The sequence below is a fragment of the Montipora capricornis genome, chromosome 2, assembly GCF_036669925.1.
Source record: "Montipora capricornis isolate CH-2021 chromosome 2, ASM3666992v2, whole genome shotgun sequence".
Taxonomy (NCBI): domain Eukaryota; kingdom Metazoa; phylum Cnidaria; class Anthozoa; order Scleractinia; family Acroporidae; genus Montipora; species Montipora capricornis.
This window is the reverse complement of record NC_090884.1, coordinates 5980121-5996887: the sequence shown is the minus strand read 5'-3', so window position 1 is coordinate 5996887 and position 16767 is coordinate 5980121. Positions and strand designations below refer to the sequence as shown.

General features: G+C 40.5%; 1 protein-coding gene across 1 annotated transcript; it reads left to right on the top strand.

Moving 5' to 3' along the window:
- The first annotated feature begins 4146 nt into the window (after positions 1-4146).
- LOC138038626 (kelch-like protein diablo) lies at positions 4147-14242 on the top strand. Its single transcript, XM_068884613.1, has 3 exons — positions 4147-5064; positions 12829-13291; positions 13659-14242. The coding sequence occupies exons 1-3, from the start codon at positions 4237-4239 to the stop codon at positions 14099-14101; spliced, it is 1734 nt and encodes a 577-aa protein (XP_068740714.1). The 5' UTR covers positions 4147-4236; the 3' UTR covers positions 14102-14242.
- The last annotated feature ends 2525 nt before the right edge of the window (positions 14243-16767 follow it).

Below are 16767 nucleotides of genomic sequence, written 5' to 3'. Positions count from 1 at the left end.
AGTGAGCGGTAGAAAAAAAAGTGAGCGGCGGAAAAAAAAGTGAGCGGCGGAAAAAAGTGAGCGGGCGGAAAAAAGTGAGCGGCGGAAAAAAAAGAGAGCGGCGGAAAAAAAGTGAGCGGCGGAAAAAACAGAGAGCGGTGTAAAAAAGTGAGCGGCGGAAAAAAAAGTGAGCGGCGGAAAAAAAGTGAGCGGCGGAAAAAAAAGAGAGCGGTGGAAAAAAGTGAGCGGCGGAAAAAAAGTGAGCGGCGGAAAAAAGTGAGCGGCGAAAAAAAAAGTGAGGGGCTAAAAAAAAGTGAGCAGTAAAAAAAAGTGAGCGGCGGACAAAATCAAGATTACAAAAAGAGAGCAGAGACACTTGTCTCTCACGAAAAAGAGGAGAAGAAGTAGATGTCCCTTTAAAAGCACCGTAGCTCACAGCCCTGAAACCACGTGTGAAGTTTTGTTTTCCGAGTGTGTCTACTATTTGAGGATCGCTTTATGACCAAAATAATATATGTAGTAGTTGTGTGCATTAAGCAGTTACAGTTTTAGTTACAGTATCACTGAGTTGTCTTAATAATTTTTTATTTCGAATTCAGTTTGTATTTCAGGCTTTTGAAGACTTAATTCCACTGACTCCATTTTAATTTTTAAATATTTACATTTATAGCTAAAATATTGTACCAATACTTAAATAACTTTCCGGAATTGTTGTTTGTTATCATTAGCAGTTACAGTTACAGTTTGCAGTTAAAGTTAGCAGTTTCCAGTTTCAGTTGTCTGACATACAGAGTAAAGACAAAATGTTTAGGGGCACCCAACGAGAATATAGTTCACCACTTAAACATAGCATTGTCAAACGTATTTTCGTATTTAAAAGGGTAGATAAAGGCATATTTTTATCCCCTAAAAATCTTTCATCTGTTCAGATTTCCTAGCTAAAAATCTAGTGATCCGAACATTATAGGGATTAAAACTTACTTTTTCGAAATTTTCAGCCAGAAAAAAGGCTCCCGAAAATTCTAGGTGACCTTTTCAGGGTAAAAATCCGTTAAAAATGGGCAATAAGTCCTAGGAGAGGCAAGCAAGCAAGAAATTTTACAACAAATGTTCCGAAAATTATAGATCTCAAATCGTCTTCCGAACAGATATTTTCCGAAAGTTGACGTTGGGTGCCCCTGAATGTTTTGTTCTATTGTCTAGTTTTGCAGGTTTAGTGAAACTTTGATTGCCAATCAATACAACAGGGTTTACATACCGTCAATAAATATTTAGTTATTTAGTGTTGCAAGGAACGTTTCAATATGTCTTGAATTGTTAAGAGCTTTTGACGGCTTTAATAGCTTTGTAATTCCTGATATCTCGATGCGAAAAATACATACCCCTTGGACCTCTGATATGAAGTGTGTGTGTGTGGGGGGGGGGGGGGGGGAGGAAGGGGGGGGAAGGGGGTTTTATGCCACCCCCTCAGGGTTTTGTAAATGAGGTGATAAAGGGTTGGATGCCACCCCCCTCAGATTTTGCAAATTTTGGAAAGGAGATTTACTCTGTTGCTGAAACTTTAAGCAGCTGTTCCTTTATTGCTTGCGGATTTTTTAATGTGTCAACTGTTCCAAAAATTCGACATTTTAAACATAATTATTCTAGTTTCTCAACACGAAATTACAAAATCGATACATTTTTACATGTACATGGTTACATTTAAGCTTTCTGGCTTGATTTCGCACTGATTTTTTTGCCATTAAAAAAGGCAACTGAGGTGAAATAGTGAAATCAATATGGCGGATCTGATGACGTCATACGACGTCAGCGACATCCAAAATATATTGTCATCTTGCAGCGCAAGCTAAGGGTTTTGCACTCCATGTGAATTTATTTTACTGTGACTAAATTTAACGAAAGCCTGGGGGCGCGCGGGGGTCGATCAACATCCCCCCCTCAAACTGAAACGGGAACGTGATTGCTGACGGGCAAAAATGCTTGCAAAGCTTAAAAACACTCGTATTACTCGTATGTATTGGTATGTTATCCGTATGTTAGTCGTATGTATCCGTGTGTTAGTCGTATGTATCCGTATGTTACTCGTATGTTAGTCGTATGTGAGTCGTATGTATTCGTATGTATCCGTATGTTCCGTATGTTCCGTATGTTACTCGTATGTTACTCGTATGTTACCCGTATGTACTCGTGTGGTGTTTAGTCATGATCCGTTGTTATTGTTGTGATACTGTCCGGGAGCTTGGAATCGGATACACTTGAGTCCATAATTTGTTTTTGTTAGTGTGGGTAAGGTCAGTATGTTCTTTCCTCTTTAATTAAGCGTGTATCCCAAGGGAAAAATGTCACTTTTTGTGCTTTGCCTTTCGCCTTTGTTTAACTCGGATGCCAGAGAGGGGAACTTTGAAGTGCCTTTCTCTTTCAAAAGGAATTTAAGACAATTTCATGCTTCTGTCTAGAAGTAATGGAGTATCTAATATCTGTCACCACTCTCAACAAGTCTCTATGCCATCAGAGACAAACGTCCTGATCTGACTTGAGTGAAATTCTCAACTGTGTATCGTGACTTGACGAGGAGATAAAACAAATCGAGACGCAACATTTTATTAATGCTCCTCGTCAACTTTGTAGTTTTAATACGCCAGTACATACAAATACAATCATTACTTTATTGATTTCGACGCAGCAGTAAACCACGCTATCATTTTTAATTACTCGGTTGGTCTAAATGCCGCCGCGTATTAAAAACTTGCAGAACCTAAATGACATTAGGAAGAACGATCCGTGAAAAAAATCTTTTTTTTTTTTTTTATTTCTCGTTTTTAAGATGTAAACTCAAGGAGCTACATCAATGCGTAAATTAATTTAAACTCTAGCCAAATTATATGCAGCTAAACCACGTCTTGGTCTTTAATTTTGCTCAGTGTCTGTACCCCTATCAACAGCGATATTCATCACTGAGTGGTCACAATGTTGACCTGTAATGACGAATATCGTTGTCGATAAGAGCACAGACATCCCTGAACCACATTCTATTTGTTTTTTACCACAATATTCAGGGAGTAAGGCATGTTCGAGTTTGGATTCGAGTTTATTCATTCAACGTCAAAGTAAATGTGTATTTCAGAGCGTGCCCAAGATCAGACAAAGAAAGAGCAAACGTCAAAAACTTTCTCGCAATCTGATTAGTTTATTTTCAAAAATGACGCGAACAGCGTTGTCGAGACTCTTAACTTGTTAATTAGATTGCGAGATTGCTGGTATTTGTTTTATTTTTCTTTTAATTTCTCGCTATTTTGTAACACTGTTTCAAAAGTTACATTATAAAAAAGGCATTTCGTTGGGTGTCTCGAAAACGAAGGCCGTAAGACCCTATTGTAAGACCTCGAAAACTCGAGAAAAGTAACCCAAAACCCTCAATTTGGCTAACCCTAGGCCTAAAGTTAGTTTTAAGGCCTAGAATGTCACAATGTCAACATATACATCCGACGAGAAAATGAAGATGTCCGGCCACATGTGGAGCGTGGCTACTCAGTCAAATATCGTGGATTGCCCAGCTTTTACTTTGAAACAAGTTGTAGCGAATGAAGGACTTGAACTTGGATTGAGGTTACTCAAAAAACCAACTTTAGGCATGAAGGCCCTTTACGGACAAAATATCGAATTTCCATATATCAATGTTTCGTTTCATACATGAATGTTATGTGCAATAAAGGATGCCCAATATAACTAAAGGATGTTTGATACAACTAAAAGATGTTCGATATAACCAAAAGATGATCTATATAAAAGATGAGGAAGCGGAAATGATTTTGCAAAACGGAAGCGTCATTACGTACCCAGGCCCGTCGAAAATGCAAAGGCTTTTCCCTTTGTACAAAATGGCGTCTGCTGTCAATTGCCAGTTGAGGACGCGCTTTAGTGGCCGTTGCCGTTGTAGAGACGTGGCCATTGTAGAGAGGTTTAAACAAGAGGTAATGTATCGGCTGTCCGCCGGGACAAAAAAAGGTGGCCGTTGTAGAGAGGTGGCCGTTGTGGAGAGGCCATTTCAGGTTAATAAAATATTCTACTGTGACCACCAGAGAAATCTATGCCTTTACACTACCGCCAGAAATACGTCTGCGTTCGCAGGCTAGGAAAACCTCCGAAAGAAAAAAAATTCAAAACAACTTGCGGTTTTGGTTTTAGAATTCGATGACGTCACTGTGAATCTCTCGTTTGCGCTTTCGGTGCGTTCGTGTGTCCTGCCGTAATTCAAATATGGCCGTCACTCATTCTGAAATTCTACTGTCTAAGTGTGCTTTGTTTCGTGAGCAGGGTGAATTCATCGATGTCCGTTTAAAAGTTGGAGACGACGAGTTTCCAGCTCATCGGGTTGTACTCGCTGCAAATAGTGATTATTTCCACGCCATGTTTGCTCGCAGAATGAAGGAATCCAACCAGGAAGTAATCGAACTCAAAGATGAGAACATCTCAACGGCTGCTTTGAAGATTGTGATGGATTTCATCTACCGTGGAGAGATCAGTATTAATGATGAAAACGTGTTTGAAGTTTTACTTGCTGCTGATCATCTACAAGTTACAAGTGCTATCCAACAGTGCTGTGATTACCTTCAGACCGAATTTGTTCTGCGGAAGCTTGATTTGAAAACTTACTGTCGCATCTGTAGGATAGCTGATAGGCACGGACTAAAGGACTGGCTAGAGGCTAGCAAATGTAAGATGGCTTCGATGTACGAGGAGATTTGTGAAAAAGAAGAATTCTTGTCGCATATTGATGTAGATCAGCTGTTCAATCTTCTCAGTCGAGACGACCTCAACGCTCCTTCAGAGAACTTTGTTTTCAAATCGGTGATGCAGTGGATCAAGAGCAAAAAGGAAGAAAGAATGCCTGTAGCAGCAAAAGTGATCGAAGGTGTTCGTTTGGGCCTGGTAGACATCGAGGATGTAATCAAGGAACTAAACTCAGAGGAGATGCAAGGACAACCAGAGATACACGCCCTTCTTCATCAGTCACTGTTGTACAGGCTCGTCCCGTCAAGTTCAACTTTTGGCGATGAGAAGGCCAAACTACGTACCTCGAGCGAGGTAAGTTTCGTCTTTTGATTCGTTGTGTTTTCCCCCAAAATTTACAGCGATTTGACTAAGACCCTGTAATAAATCGAGACCATAAAATTCAAGAACAGGTTTTAATCAACAGACAAAGAGAACACAGAGAGAGAATAATGTGGTTGCACAACTTCGGGTATGGATCGTTTTCACGTGACGTCATCATTTTCTAAAATCCAAAACTAAAGAGCCACAAAAGTTTTTATCCTCATCACGCATAAGAGGCGGTAAATTTGTATCCATTTGCAATTTTAATAAAAGCTCAACAGCGTGCTTCGTTTGGAAACCAGAGCATTTTGAATTTCTGAGTTATGGCGGTGCGTGACACGAGGCGACGCTCGAGTTTGTTGAGAAATATATATTTATCTCATGGTTTTGAGCCTTTTTAGAATTTAAAGCATTAGGAAAAGTGCTTAGGTAAATAGCTGTTTGTTCAGTACAGATGATCACTCGCCTAGATAGCCAAAGTAAGTAACAGATGTTGACACTATTTTCCGGCCGCCATATTGGTGCACCACAGATGTGCACCAACGTGAGCTAACATGGCGTTTTCATACTGGGCTCTGTAAATTTCTGCGAAACATTTCGACGAATATCTGAAGTTTGGGGACACGCACAGGCCTAAAACTTGGAGACTTGTCTTCTTCATTTATCTTCTACAACATCACGAATTCTTGACTTTTTTCACTGGATGGTTTTCGATTTATTTTTTTATTGCGTGACAGTGAAAATGCACGTGACTCGATTACATCATAGATAAAACAGACCCTAAGAGCCCGAAAACTCGAAAAATGTAACCCAAAACTCTCCATTTGGTTATTCAAAGTGAAAGCTGGGTGATCCGCCATATTTAACTGAGTAATCACACTCTATGTGTGGCCTCACACCTTCATTTCCCGTAGTATGTACACATGTATACTGGTCCTGTGACGCTCTAGGCCTCAAAACCAACTTTAGGCCGAGGGTTAGCCACATTGAGGGTTTTGGATTACTTATTTTTCGAGTTTTCGGGGTTTTAGGGTCTTCGTTTTCGAGACACCCTTAAGACAGCTTTATTTGTTCTGCACTGCCCGAGCAGTGATCGTTGCTCAAGCAAGGCGATTCGCCAACAATTATGTCTTACGAGGGAAACCTATATATCCCATATATTTTTTAACTAGTACAGCAGCCCAAGGATATGAAATTGCTCCGTATTGACGTTTGTATGTGTGGACACGTTATGCGGTTAGCTAGTGCGCGGCCTTGGTGCAAGAGGTCCTGAGTTCGATTCCCTGATGTCGCATCCTTGTTTCGACTTCTTTCCTTTCCGTGTAGCTAAATAGCTTTAAATACCCGTAAAACGGAACACTGATGGAGAGGGGGGAGTAAAATGAGCGCACCGTCGACCTGAGGTTTTTCAGTTGAATTACTGTTACGAGTTATCGACGTTAAATATGGTTACTTTACTTTTTTACTTTACTTTGCTAAATAGCCAATGAGAAACTGGGTCGAGACCGGCATCCCTGACGTTACTAAGGACATTAAGATCTACTACGACGTCGTCGACGAAAACGTCACTTCAGGTTTTTGTGATAAGCCCATCTCGTTCTTGTCGTACAGTGTGGGCAAATTATCCTAAAAATAATTTGGTAGAAGCGGTCAGAGTAAATACATTTAAATGAAAGATTCACATTTGTGAGCTCGCGTTGTCGTCAAAAACTCACGTTTATGTGCTAAAATGCGTGCCGCACGTGCAGCACGATTATTTTTCCTCTTTTAACCAATGATATTGTTGTTTTGTGGCGTTCTCGTTGACGACCGTGTCGTAGATTTTAAAGGGCTAGGTCACGCTATTTTAGGTAATTTTCTTTAATTTTGTTAATTATGAGCTCTAAACGTCAAATTGGCAGAGCAAGAGTCTTTCATTTGCAAAATCACGGCCACATAACAACTGAGAATGATTTTCCAGCTGTGTAAATGACATTTTGACATAGACTGATATAAATTTGAAAAAAGGTGGGCCGACGTTTTTCAAATTTACCCAAATTCAATCCATTTAAATCCTCTCCAGTTTTGTCCATCCATGTCCCTTCTCGGCTCCCCTGTGTTTTGTTAGAGTTCTTCTATAATTTTGAACAGTTATTTCCTGTTGACTGAATCAAAACTGTGGGACGTTAAAGAACCCACACTGCTCTTGAAGAGGAAGGGGGAGACCCCCGGTGTTGTGGTCTGTCCTCCTTTCACATACATGCGTGGGCTGGGTAGGTGGGAGATTAAGTATGGACTGATAGCGGCAGCCAGAGGTGCTTTTACAAGCTGACGACCGATCGCACCCTATAAACAAATTTGTAAACCGCCATGAGACTTTGTGATGTGTGTGGTATATAAATCACCATTCATTCGTTCGGTGAAGTCACAAACATCAAAGCTGGGTATTTGCCGTCCGTGATTAAAAACAAAAACGCGAGTAGGTAAGTTCATTTTATTAGCAATAACTCCCTTTTTTGATGGATTTTTGTTATTTTTTTGTACATATATTGGACAGTCAACTTTCTATTTCCTTTTATGTATCAAAGAAACTTTCCTTTATCGGTTGTACGTGCATTGTGAAGAACAATGCTTCAGAAGCCTGGACTCAGTCTTGCAAAAAATCGAAAACCTAGAGTAGCCCTTTTTGGAAGCTGGATATTTGTTTTGCTTGATACCTATATCCATCTTTTGTGTGTGCTTAAGTTTTTTCTCAGCTGCGTCCTTTAAATCTAATGTGCTACCGATGCTACTGACTTAATGCCGCGATTCCAGAAAGACCATGTTGAAATTTGTAAAGATTTAATGACCATCAATTTTTTTTCTTTTTTTGAAACCCTTTGCTTTTCTTTATAGAAATGTACCAATGGATTGACGCATCAGCTAACACTGGCAGATCATGTTTTTCAAATCTGAAATTTGCTTTACATTCAGGATTTATCATCTGATGCATTTAACTATCGTTAACATCGATAACTTAAAACTGAGGATTTTTAGCCTTGTTCTCTTCCAATAAAACAGTAAGTTCATCCTCTGAAATCAATCCTTAATCGTACCTCTTAGAAAACATATCTCTTGTATTTCTAAAAGAAGTCATGATACAGCATAACTGCTGAGCTAACTGCTGTACAACCGTGTTGAACTAGCAATGCCGTAACCGGCTTAATGCAAACAAGTCACGTCTCGGACGCTTGTCTCGACCCAGTTTCTCCTCAGCTGTTTCAGTGGCGTCCTTGTTGACAAAAACGTCACATGTTCAACCTCTCAATTAACCGTCTTACACCATAGTATATGTAATTTACTTGTCAATGGGCCTGGGAGCAATTTAGGAGTAAACCATTTTAAGCATGTCACTTCAGTGTTTTCACGGCATCGCTAGTCGTACAGCAGTTATGCTGAATCATGATTTCTTTTAGAAAGAAAAGAGATATTTCTATTTCAGAGCTACAATCAAGGATTGAGTTCAGGGGATGAACTCGTTGTTTTATTGGAAGAAAACGAGGCTAGAAGTCAATTTAACTATACAAGTTGCGATTATTTTGAATTGGATGACATCAGTAATTCTGAATCGATCCTGCAGAGAAAATGTAAGATTTGCCAGTGTTACCTGATTTGTCCAATCGATCCATTGATACATTTCTGTAAAGAAAAGTGAAAGACGACGCATAACAAAGAAGAGTCACAAAAAAGAAATTGAACTTGACATATGGTCTTTCTGGAATCATTGCCTTAGCATTGCCAGGGCATAAAAATTTAAGAACAGAGAGAACAACGACAAGCAGTCATGCAAAAGAAGGACATCTCAAGAAAAACAAAAGTCTTTCAAAACGGATTTACTCCAGGTTTTTCTAAGACTTTGGGTCTCGGCATCTGCAGCGCTGTTGTTTATCATGTTGACAAGCAAATTACTGTCCAGTGACTTCCCGAAATACAATAGGCAGGAATTCAACATCTACTCCGCCTGGCATACTATGTGCCAGCACTACGGATTCCAGGTAACTGCTTGGAGCCAAATGAATGTCCAGAGGACCTCTATCAGAGATTAATGGCATTCGTAGAGGACGTACTCCTCCAGACTAGCAGAATTTTCCACCATGGTGAGGCGATAGCAGAAAAAAAACTTTATTTAAGTGTCTAGTCGTTCTAGCGCTAGAGCAGTAAACAAACTGTTGTTAAAAAAAGAGAGTTTATTGAAGTCACCTCAGTAGTATTCTGTCCAGCTCTCGAGACCGTCACGCAGTTAAGATTATTTTTTTTACCCTTAAAAGATCTTGTCCTGTGTCGTACTATGTTGCTCCGTGCTTTTAGCTCCACTCGACGACGCTATAGCTGGCCGCCAATCCTAAGACCCTGTTCCCTGGACCGATGAGCTTCACTCCTTCTTCCATGAAGCCTAGGGCACAATTTCCAAGAGTCGCCCGGTATTGGAACCCGGTATTGGAGCGAACCTACACATCACCTGAGGCAACAATTTACACCAGAAGCCCATGACTAGGGACGAACAACAGCCATATATTCCTGTCACGGCGTTTTCCCAGACCGATATCGATTAATTTTTAGATTGAATTTCCCGCAAATCATGAGACTCCCGCAGAAGCCTGATGTTCGATCACAAGAAACTAACTTGACTTCATAGCGTAACCGAACCGGAACTGCCTTTTTTTCTAGGAAAAGGTAGTCTAAAAATAGATCGGTCTGTGAAAATGCCGTGACATAGGCTTAGTATGGAAGTTGCTCGCTCCTGTTCATGGGCTCCTGGTTACACCAAACAGGCTTTTTAGTGCAAAGCTACGTGGCATCTAATCCACATGGTTGCCTTGTGAGGTCAAGGCCTTATCCATCGCCATAGCTATAAAGCACTTCAGTCCATTCCTGATACAGCCACAACACAAGGCATGCATTCTAACTGACAGTAAGCCTTGTGTACGGCATCGCTCAGAATGCTATTGTTTTCATGACATGTACTTGCGGCATCAGATTTTTTTTAAAGACAGCATGTTAATAAACCTTTGCTAAACTAGCTACCGGTATCTGTAATTGGTGGCAATTTTAGCTATGGGAATACTGGTGTCCCACTGCTGCCTTACGCTACTGTCAATCAATCCATTTCGAGGTTGAAGTGAAACCTAAGGTGCGCTCAAAGAGACAATGGTGGCTATTTAGGCCCCGCAACCAATTCAAACCGGCATTTATGCGTTAAGCGGGAACCCACCGAACATTTGAATGAAAATCCTAGCGCCTTCTTCGAAAAAGTGCTTTGAGTTAGCTTCAATCTTCGCAACATGTGGTAAACGTTACAGATTTTGGCTCTCTGTGATATTCTCGCGCTTCTTACAAAGAAAATTGACTTGGCGGAAGTGCTTTTTTTTGTCAAAGACTTCAGATTCTTTTGTTATGCAAGTGACCAAGCAGCTAGAAGGCCGAAGAGTCAGGTGGACAGCTTTAAGGTTAAATTTTCCAAGTACTTCGAATCATTCTTTTTCTCTAAAAAAATGGAAAGGAACTTCTTTAAATGAGGAGAAAACAAAGCCATATGCTAACTTTTTGGAGGAGCGGTATTTCACGGAAAAACTATAGCTATGAATATTTCCCCCGTATTAAAAATGCCCGAAACTAGGCCATTTTCAAATAAAATTTCGAAGTGGTTCCACATCTAGTGAAAAGCCGGAAAATGTCCTTCTTTAAGGTCTCATCTGCAAAAGCCATATGCTAACTTTTGTAAAGTGCTAAAAAATAACCGGAAAAAATCGCCGAACTTGAACGATGGTAGCTGCATTTCTCATTTGTTTGACGGTCTGATCTCATTTAAATTTTCCTGCAGGTCCCTTATAAAAGTCCCAGATATGTCATAGCGTTGTGGGCGATGGGCTTATGAAAAATTATGTCGCGGAGAGTTCTCAATCAGCCTCAGGGTCTCAACATTTCAGTCTACGGTCAGCCGCTATCAAGTGTCTGTTAGAGACATTGCCGGCGCCGCGATCCTCCCACCGGACTTTGCCGGCTGCAATGCCCCCGCCTGCGAAGATGAATAAAAAAATTAATCGTACCGAGAATGTACCTTTGTCCAATGCCTAGAGAAGTCTATCGTGCGAAGAGTACCCATTCAAGATCTCCTTGATGGCCATGAGAAACTGCCATTTAAGAACCGACCAGCGTGGCTCTCAATTCTTTCGGAATGTGTTGACCTGCTGCATACACATAGCCATCTTAGACAAGGCGCCTGGCTGTCCAAAAACCTCAACAATATCAAGGATGTCAAACGCTATCTAAATGTTGCCACGATTGCAAGTGATGGACTACTAGTTGTAAAGTGCGCAGACCCCTTGTCACCCGTTTGCAAGTGTATCATCATTCCGCGTCAAGTTTTAGATGACATAGCCTCCTAACTGCGTTACATATTCAGTTATGTCACTCCTCAGACCACCAACTGAAGTCAGTAGCAAGGCCCTATCTTTTCACCTTTGATATGGCTAATGCAATCCACCGCATCATGCAAGGCTGTCAAATCTGTGCGTCTCTCCACCAGACGCCCCATCAGGATCCAGTGGGAGTGGCATTTGCCGCTGACATCATAAGGCGCTCGCGTCAACTCGTTCTTGTACCGAGGGAATGCACTTCATCATTCACACTCTCTTTGTTCAGTGGAGACGAATGACATGTTTCACTCTGCAACGGGCTCATCCAGCTGTGAATACCGATGTAACACAGGAATCACAAGAGAACACTATCGCCTGTCAGAGCTCTTACATCAAGAGGCAGGGCTGACAGCACTCACCATTCCCTTAGTATGTGAGAAAAAACTAATTACGTATCCTCTGCTAGAAACCTCGGCTCTTGGTTACACAGAAAACTGTCGATGGCTACCCACATCACGAAATTATCTGGTTCTTCTTTTTATTATCTCTACAATATTCGGCGTATACAGAAATACCTATCAAGACTGAGCGCTGAGACCCTTGTGCATGTGTCAGCAAGGATTGACTATTCTAACAGTATTTTGTATGGTATTCGGCCTGACTATCATTTAAACAAGCTTCAAAGAATACATCTAAGGAGCTCTCGTGACAGTCTCCTTCTTAGTTAATCTAAAACGTCACTCTTGGTGATTGCTCTTTCACATATGCGGCATCAAAACTTTGGAACGCTCTTCCTCTGGCCGTTGGGTCTGAAAGCACTGTTGCTGGCTTTAAGTCCAAACTTTTAAAAGACACATTTATTCCGTGAAGCGTTTTCGTAGTCGACTAAATGTTATTGCACTTATATATACTGTAGTTAAAACTCAATTTAATAGTAGTTATCTTAACTTTTACCTTATTTGAATAGTAAAATTATTTTCTCCAAATTTTATCTTGATATAGAATTTTAGGTTTTCTTGTTAAGAGGTAGTTCTTACCTTTATTGTAATGTGCATTTGAGCATATCCGCATAGAATTTGTGCACTACAAATGCTGTATTATTGTCATTATTATTGTTATTATTATTATTATTATTATTATTATTATTATTATTATTATTATTATTATAGTAGTAGTAGTAGTAGTAGTAGTAGTAGTAGTAGTAGTAGTAGTAGTAGTAGTAGTAGTAGTAGTAGTTGTTATATCTTGAAAGTTAAGGCCTAAATATAATTGAGGGTAACAATAAACATCATTTTATATGGGAAATGACCAGTGATGGGGAGTTCCCAGGTGTGGACTATACTCTCTCTTAACAGTGCTGTGTTTGGCAATTATATTTCAGGTGCTCATTGCCATCCTTCCACAGATACCAATGCAGTATTTTGACATCCAGACTAAGATGTGGAAACCCTTATCTTCAGTGGCGCAACTACCTGAGGCTGCGGCATGCTTTTTTTCTGCAGTGTGTGGTAATTACCTTTATGTAGCCACCAAAAAGGGCGATACCTACGTCATACAACGTTATCACACAAGTTCAAACCTTTGGGAAACCCTTCCTCCATTTTGTGGTCCAACCAATCAAATTGATTGTCTATGCAGCATTGAAGATCACATTTACGCAATTTACCAATCAGAAGCACCTCGAAGGTTTAGTATACCTAAAAATCGGTGGCAGTGTGTTGCTAAATTGAGTGCCCCCCTCAATACAGTTAAAGAAACATTTTGTTGTAAATCAGCGGTAGTCTTTAAATCATGTATATATGTGCTTCATGGCGTAGCAGTGAACAGACCAAATATTGCCACCAGTGTGCACCATTCAGCTTCATTTGCTGTGGAAGTTCCCACAACTGCTTCCCAGTCTTCAAGTTCAAGTCTTGGAACAACTCTTGGAAGTACATCTACGTCTTCGTCACTTTTTTCTGGTGAAGCTTCCTGCGGATTGTTTGGAAGTCCTACTCCTGTTTGCCAGTTATCAAGTTCAGCTTCTTTTGGAAGTACTTTAAAATCTGCACCTTCTTTAACCAAAACAAATCGTTTTGGAACGAAATTAGAATCTTCATCTGGGCTCCAGGTCTCAAGCCCAAGTCCTAATGGAATAAACTACAACTGCTTCCCAGTTCTCAGTTTTTGGTTCTGGAACACCTCTTTTTGATGCGTCTTCTTCAAGTGCAGTTAACTGGCAACCAGAAGTTGCTATAATGTATTGTTTTGATCCAAAGAAAAATGCATGGGAACAAAAGTCGTCAACAAACAAGTGTCATTTTTCTTCCAGTCTTTTTGTGGTTAATGACAAGCTCTTTGTTGGTGGAGGGAAATGTTCTGTTAACAAATCCAATGGAAGACCGTCTGGCGAAAGAGCGGCTGTTGAAGTGTATGATGAGGAAAACAACTCTTGGTCAGTTGTAGATCAAAGTCACATTCCTCCAAATAATCTTGGCGCAGTTGAAATCGAGGGGCGGGTTTATTTCATCATCAACTGTTTCCCATTTGATAGTGGTATCCGAATCCCACCAGAGGATGTTTATCCCGTTTCTCTGGATGAATGGGAAAACTTGGGAAATGTCGATGGAAATGCGGTTCTGTGCTATATGCCCATTAAGGTAGACAAGCTATAACAAACTAATATAGACAAGCTATTTAACAAATTACTACTAATAATGATGATTGTAATGTTTTGAAGGGTACTACTGACAACAAGACAATTACGGCGTCGGAGCTCTATCAAGAGGGAGAAGCTAGGGTATGAGCACTCTGACCCCCAGTGCCTCGATTTGAGGTGTTGTGCCAACCCTCTAAGTCTTCGTTGGTGCATCTTGAGGTTCACGCGTCATTTAAAGATGTAGTAATGCTAATACCTTTTGCAACTTGGTGAGATGTTGTGGGGCAAGCGAATTAAGTATATTTTGAACACAACGGAAAAGACCGCACTTGTCTTTATATGATTGTATACAGATGAACTTAATTTTTTTTGTTCTTTGTTCTGTTATCAAACATATATTAACGTTTCTCACGCTCTAATCGAAATAGCTTAAATTTAGGAAAAGTTTGTGCTGGTATGTATATGTATATGGATATATTTTAAATTTTGCGTGATCCTATATGATAATTTTGTTATTACGTATCAGGCAAACGGGTTTTCACCTTGGGTGAAGTGGCTTCAAGCAAATAGGCTATCGGGGAAAACAACCTTCTTCCCTCTTGAGCCATCCGGTCCTCAAGTGATACTTGTACTACGGTTGATTTTTAGCTCATATTAGGTGAAACTACTACCACAGTACAAACATGATGGAAACAAGAAAGCAAAGAAAAATACAAAAAGAGCTTTTATGCTACAAGAAAATGCAGTTAGCTTTTTTCAAAATTAAAATAAAAAGCAATAAATAGTGCTCAATGGTTTGCCTATAAGACCGTTCACAGGGCGCGAAAACTCTACAATTCTCAAGTTTTCATTTGCTTAGTGAAAAAGTACTTTCCTAGCCTGTTTGAGGTTAGGAAGCTGCTATCAAATTGCAGTTCTTGAATTGGTGAAGAAGTATAGCTGATCACGCATGCACCTAACAATTCTCTCATTGAAACGTAATGACTTTTGTAGTGTTGCGTTCTTTCAAAAACCAATTCGAGCTGTGAATTACGTGTGGATTGAACTGGCAGTACTCGAAATTCAGTGGGAGGCGCGGTGGCCTCATGGTTAGTGCGCTCGACTCCGGATCGAGTGGTCCGGGTTCGGGGCCTGGCCGGGGACATTGTGTTGTGTTCTTGGGCAAGACACTTTACTCTCGCGGAGCCTCTCTCCACCCAGGTGGGTACCGCCGTAATGCTGGGGGTAACCCTGCGATGGACTAGCATCCCATCCAGGGGGGAGCATAAATACTCCTAGCCGCTTCATGCTACGGAAACCGGTGATAAGCGCTGGCCTTCCTAGGCTCGCAATAGAGTCTTTACCTTACCTTTACTCGAAATTCAGAACCAGGTTAAATATGTTATTGATATTTCAATTTGTAAGCCATAAACATTATTTTTTTTGTGTGCACTTTAGCATAAGGTTGGCTCACATAACAGCTCTCAGGCTCTCAGGCTCTGGGTGGGTAAAGTCACAATACGAGCTATCCCATTGTCTGGAATACAAAAAATTGGTTTTATCAACGGAGTTGATAATGTAAATTGGCCACCGTGCACAGATTCTAAAAGCTGACGTTTCGAGCGTTAGCCTTTCGTCAGAACGAACCGAGGAATTGTGGGTTACGTGTAGTTTTTATAGTAGAGTAGGAGCTACGCTATTGGTGGTAACAGGGCAACGTGAAAATAGGAATATATTATTTAAATGAAAAGCGTTCGTTAATACCGTGAGGATTAAGGAGGCCGATTTGGAAGATGAATTTTTGTTCGAGATTATTGCGGCTTTCCGTTGTACCTAGATGTAGGGAAAGGCCGCAGATAGCCATGTGTTTTATGGAGTGGTTAGAGAGATTAAAATGACGAGCGACTGGCTTTGATACATCCTTCCTTGTCATTCTTCTCAACATCGCGAAGGTGTTAGCAGAATCGGTCGCCTAGTCGTCTACCTGTCTCGCCAATGTATAATTTATTGCATAACGTACAGGCTATGCAATAAATGACATTTGCGGAGGTACATGTGAAACGATCGGTGATCTTAACAGATCGCTTAGGTTCCAATATCTTGCAAGTGTTAAGAATGAAAAGACAAGTTTTGCATCGTGAGCGCGCACGTTTGAAAGTGCCGGGTTGCTCGTTAGTTTTGAGCGCGCTTCTAACTAAAAGTTGCCTACGTTTTTGTCGCGGTTGAATGAAATAAGTGGAGGTTGCGAAAATATTCTTCCAGTCTCGGGATCATTTTGGAGTAATTTAAAATTATTAAGAAAGATACTTTTGACTGCGTGATTATAAGGATGGAAAGTGAAAGTGAATGGAATTCTGTCATTCTTATCTTTTTTTGACGTTTGTAGTGCTGATTGTCGATCAAATTTTTGGGCGCGATGATGGCCCGCTTTGACCACAGAGACAGGATAGCCACGTTTTTCGAAGAACTGGCACATCTCCTCTGCTTTGCTGGAAAATTCGGAGTCATCACTACATAGACGTCGAAGTCTAAGAAATTGAGAATAAGAAATGGAGTTCTTGACATGTGATGGATGTGACGGTGAATACAACAAATAACTGTGAGAATCTGTAGGGTTGTAGTGCACACTGGTACATAGCAAGTTGCCACTAATAGAAACTTCATTGGCTCTTCTAGATATCAAAGTTTCTATTAGTGCCATGT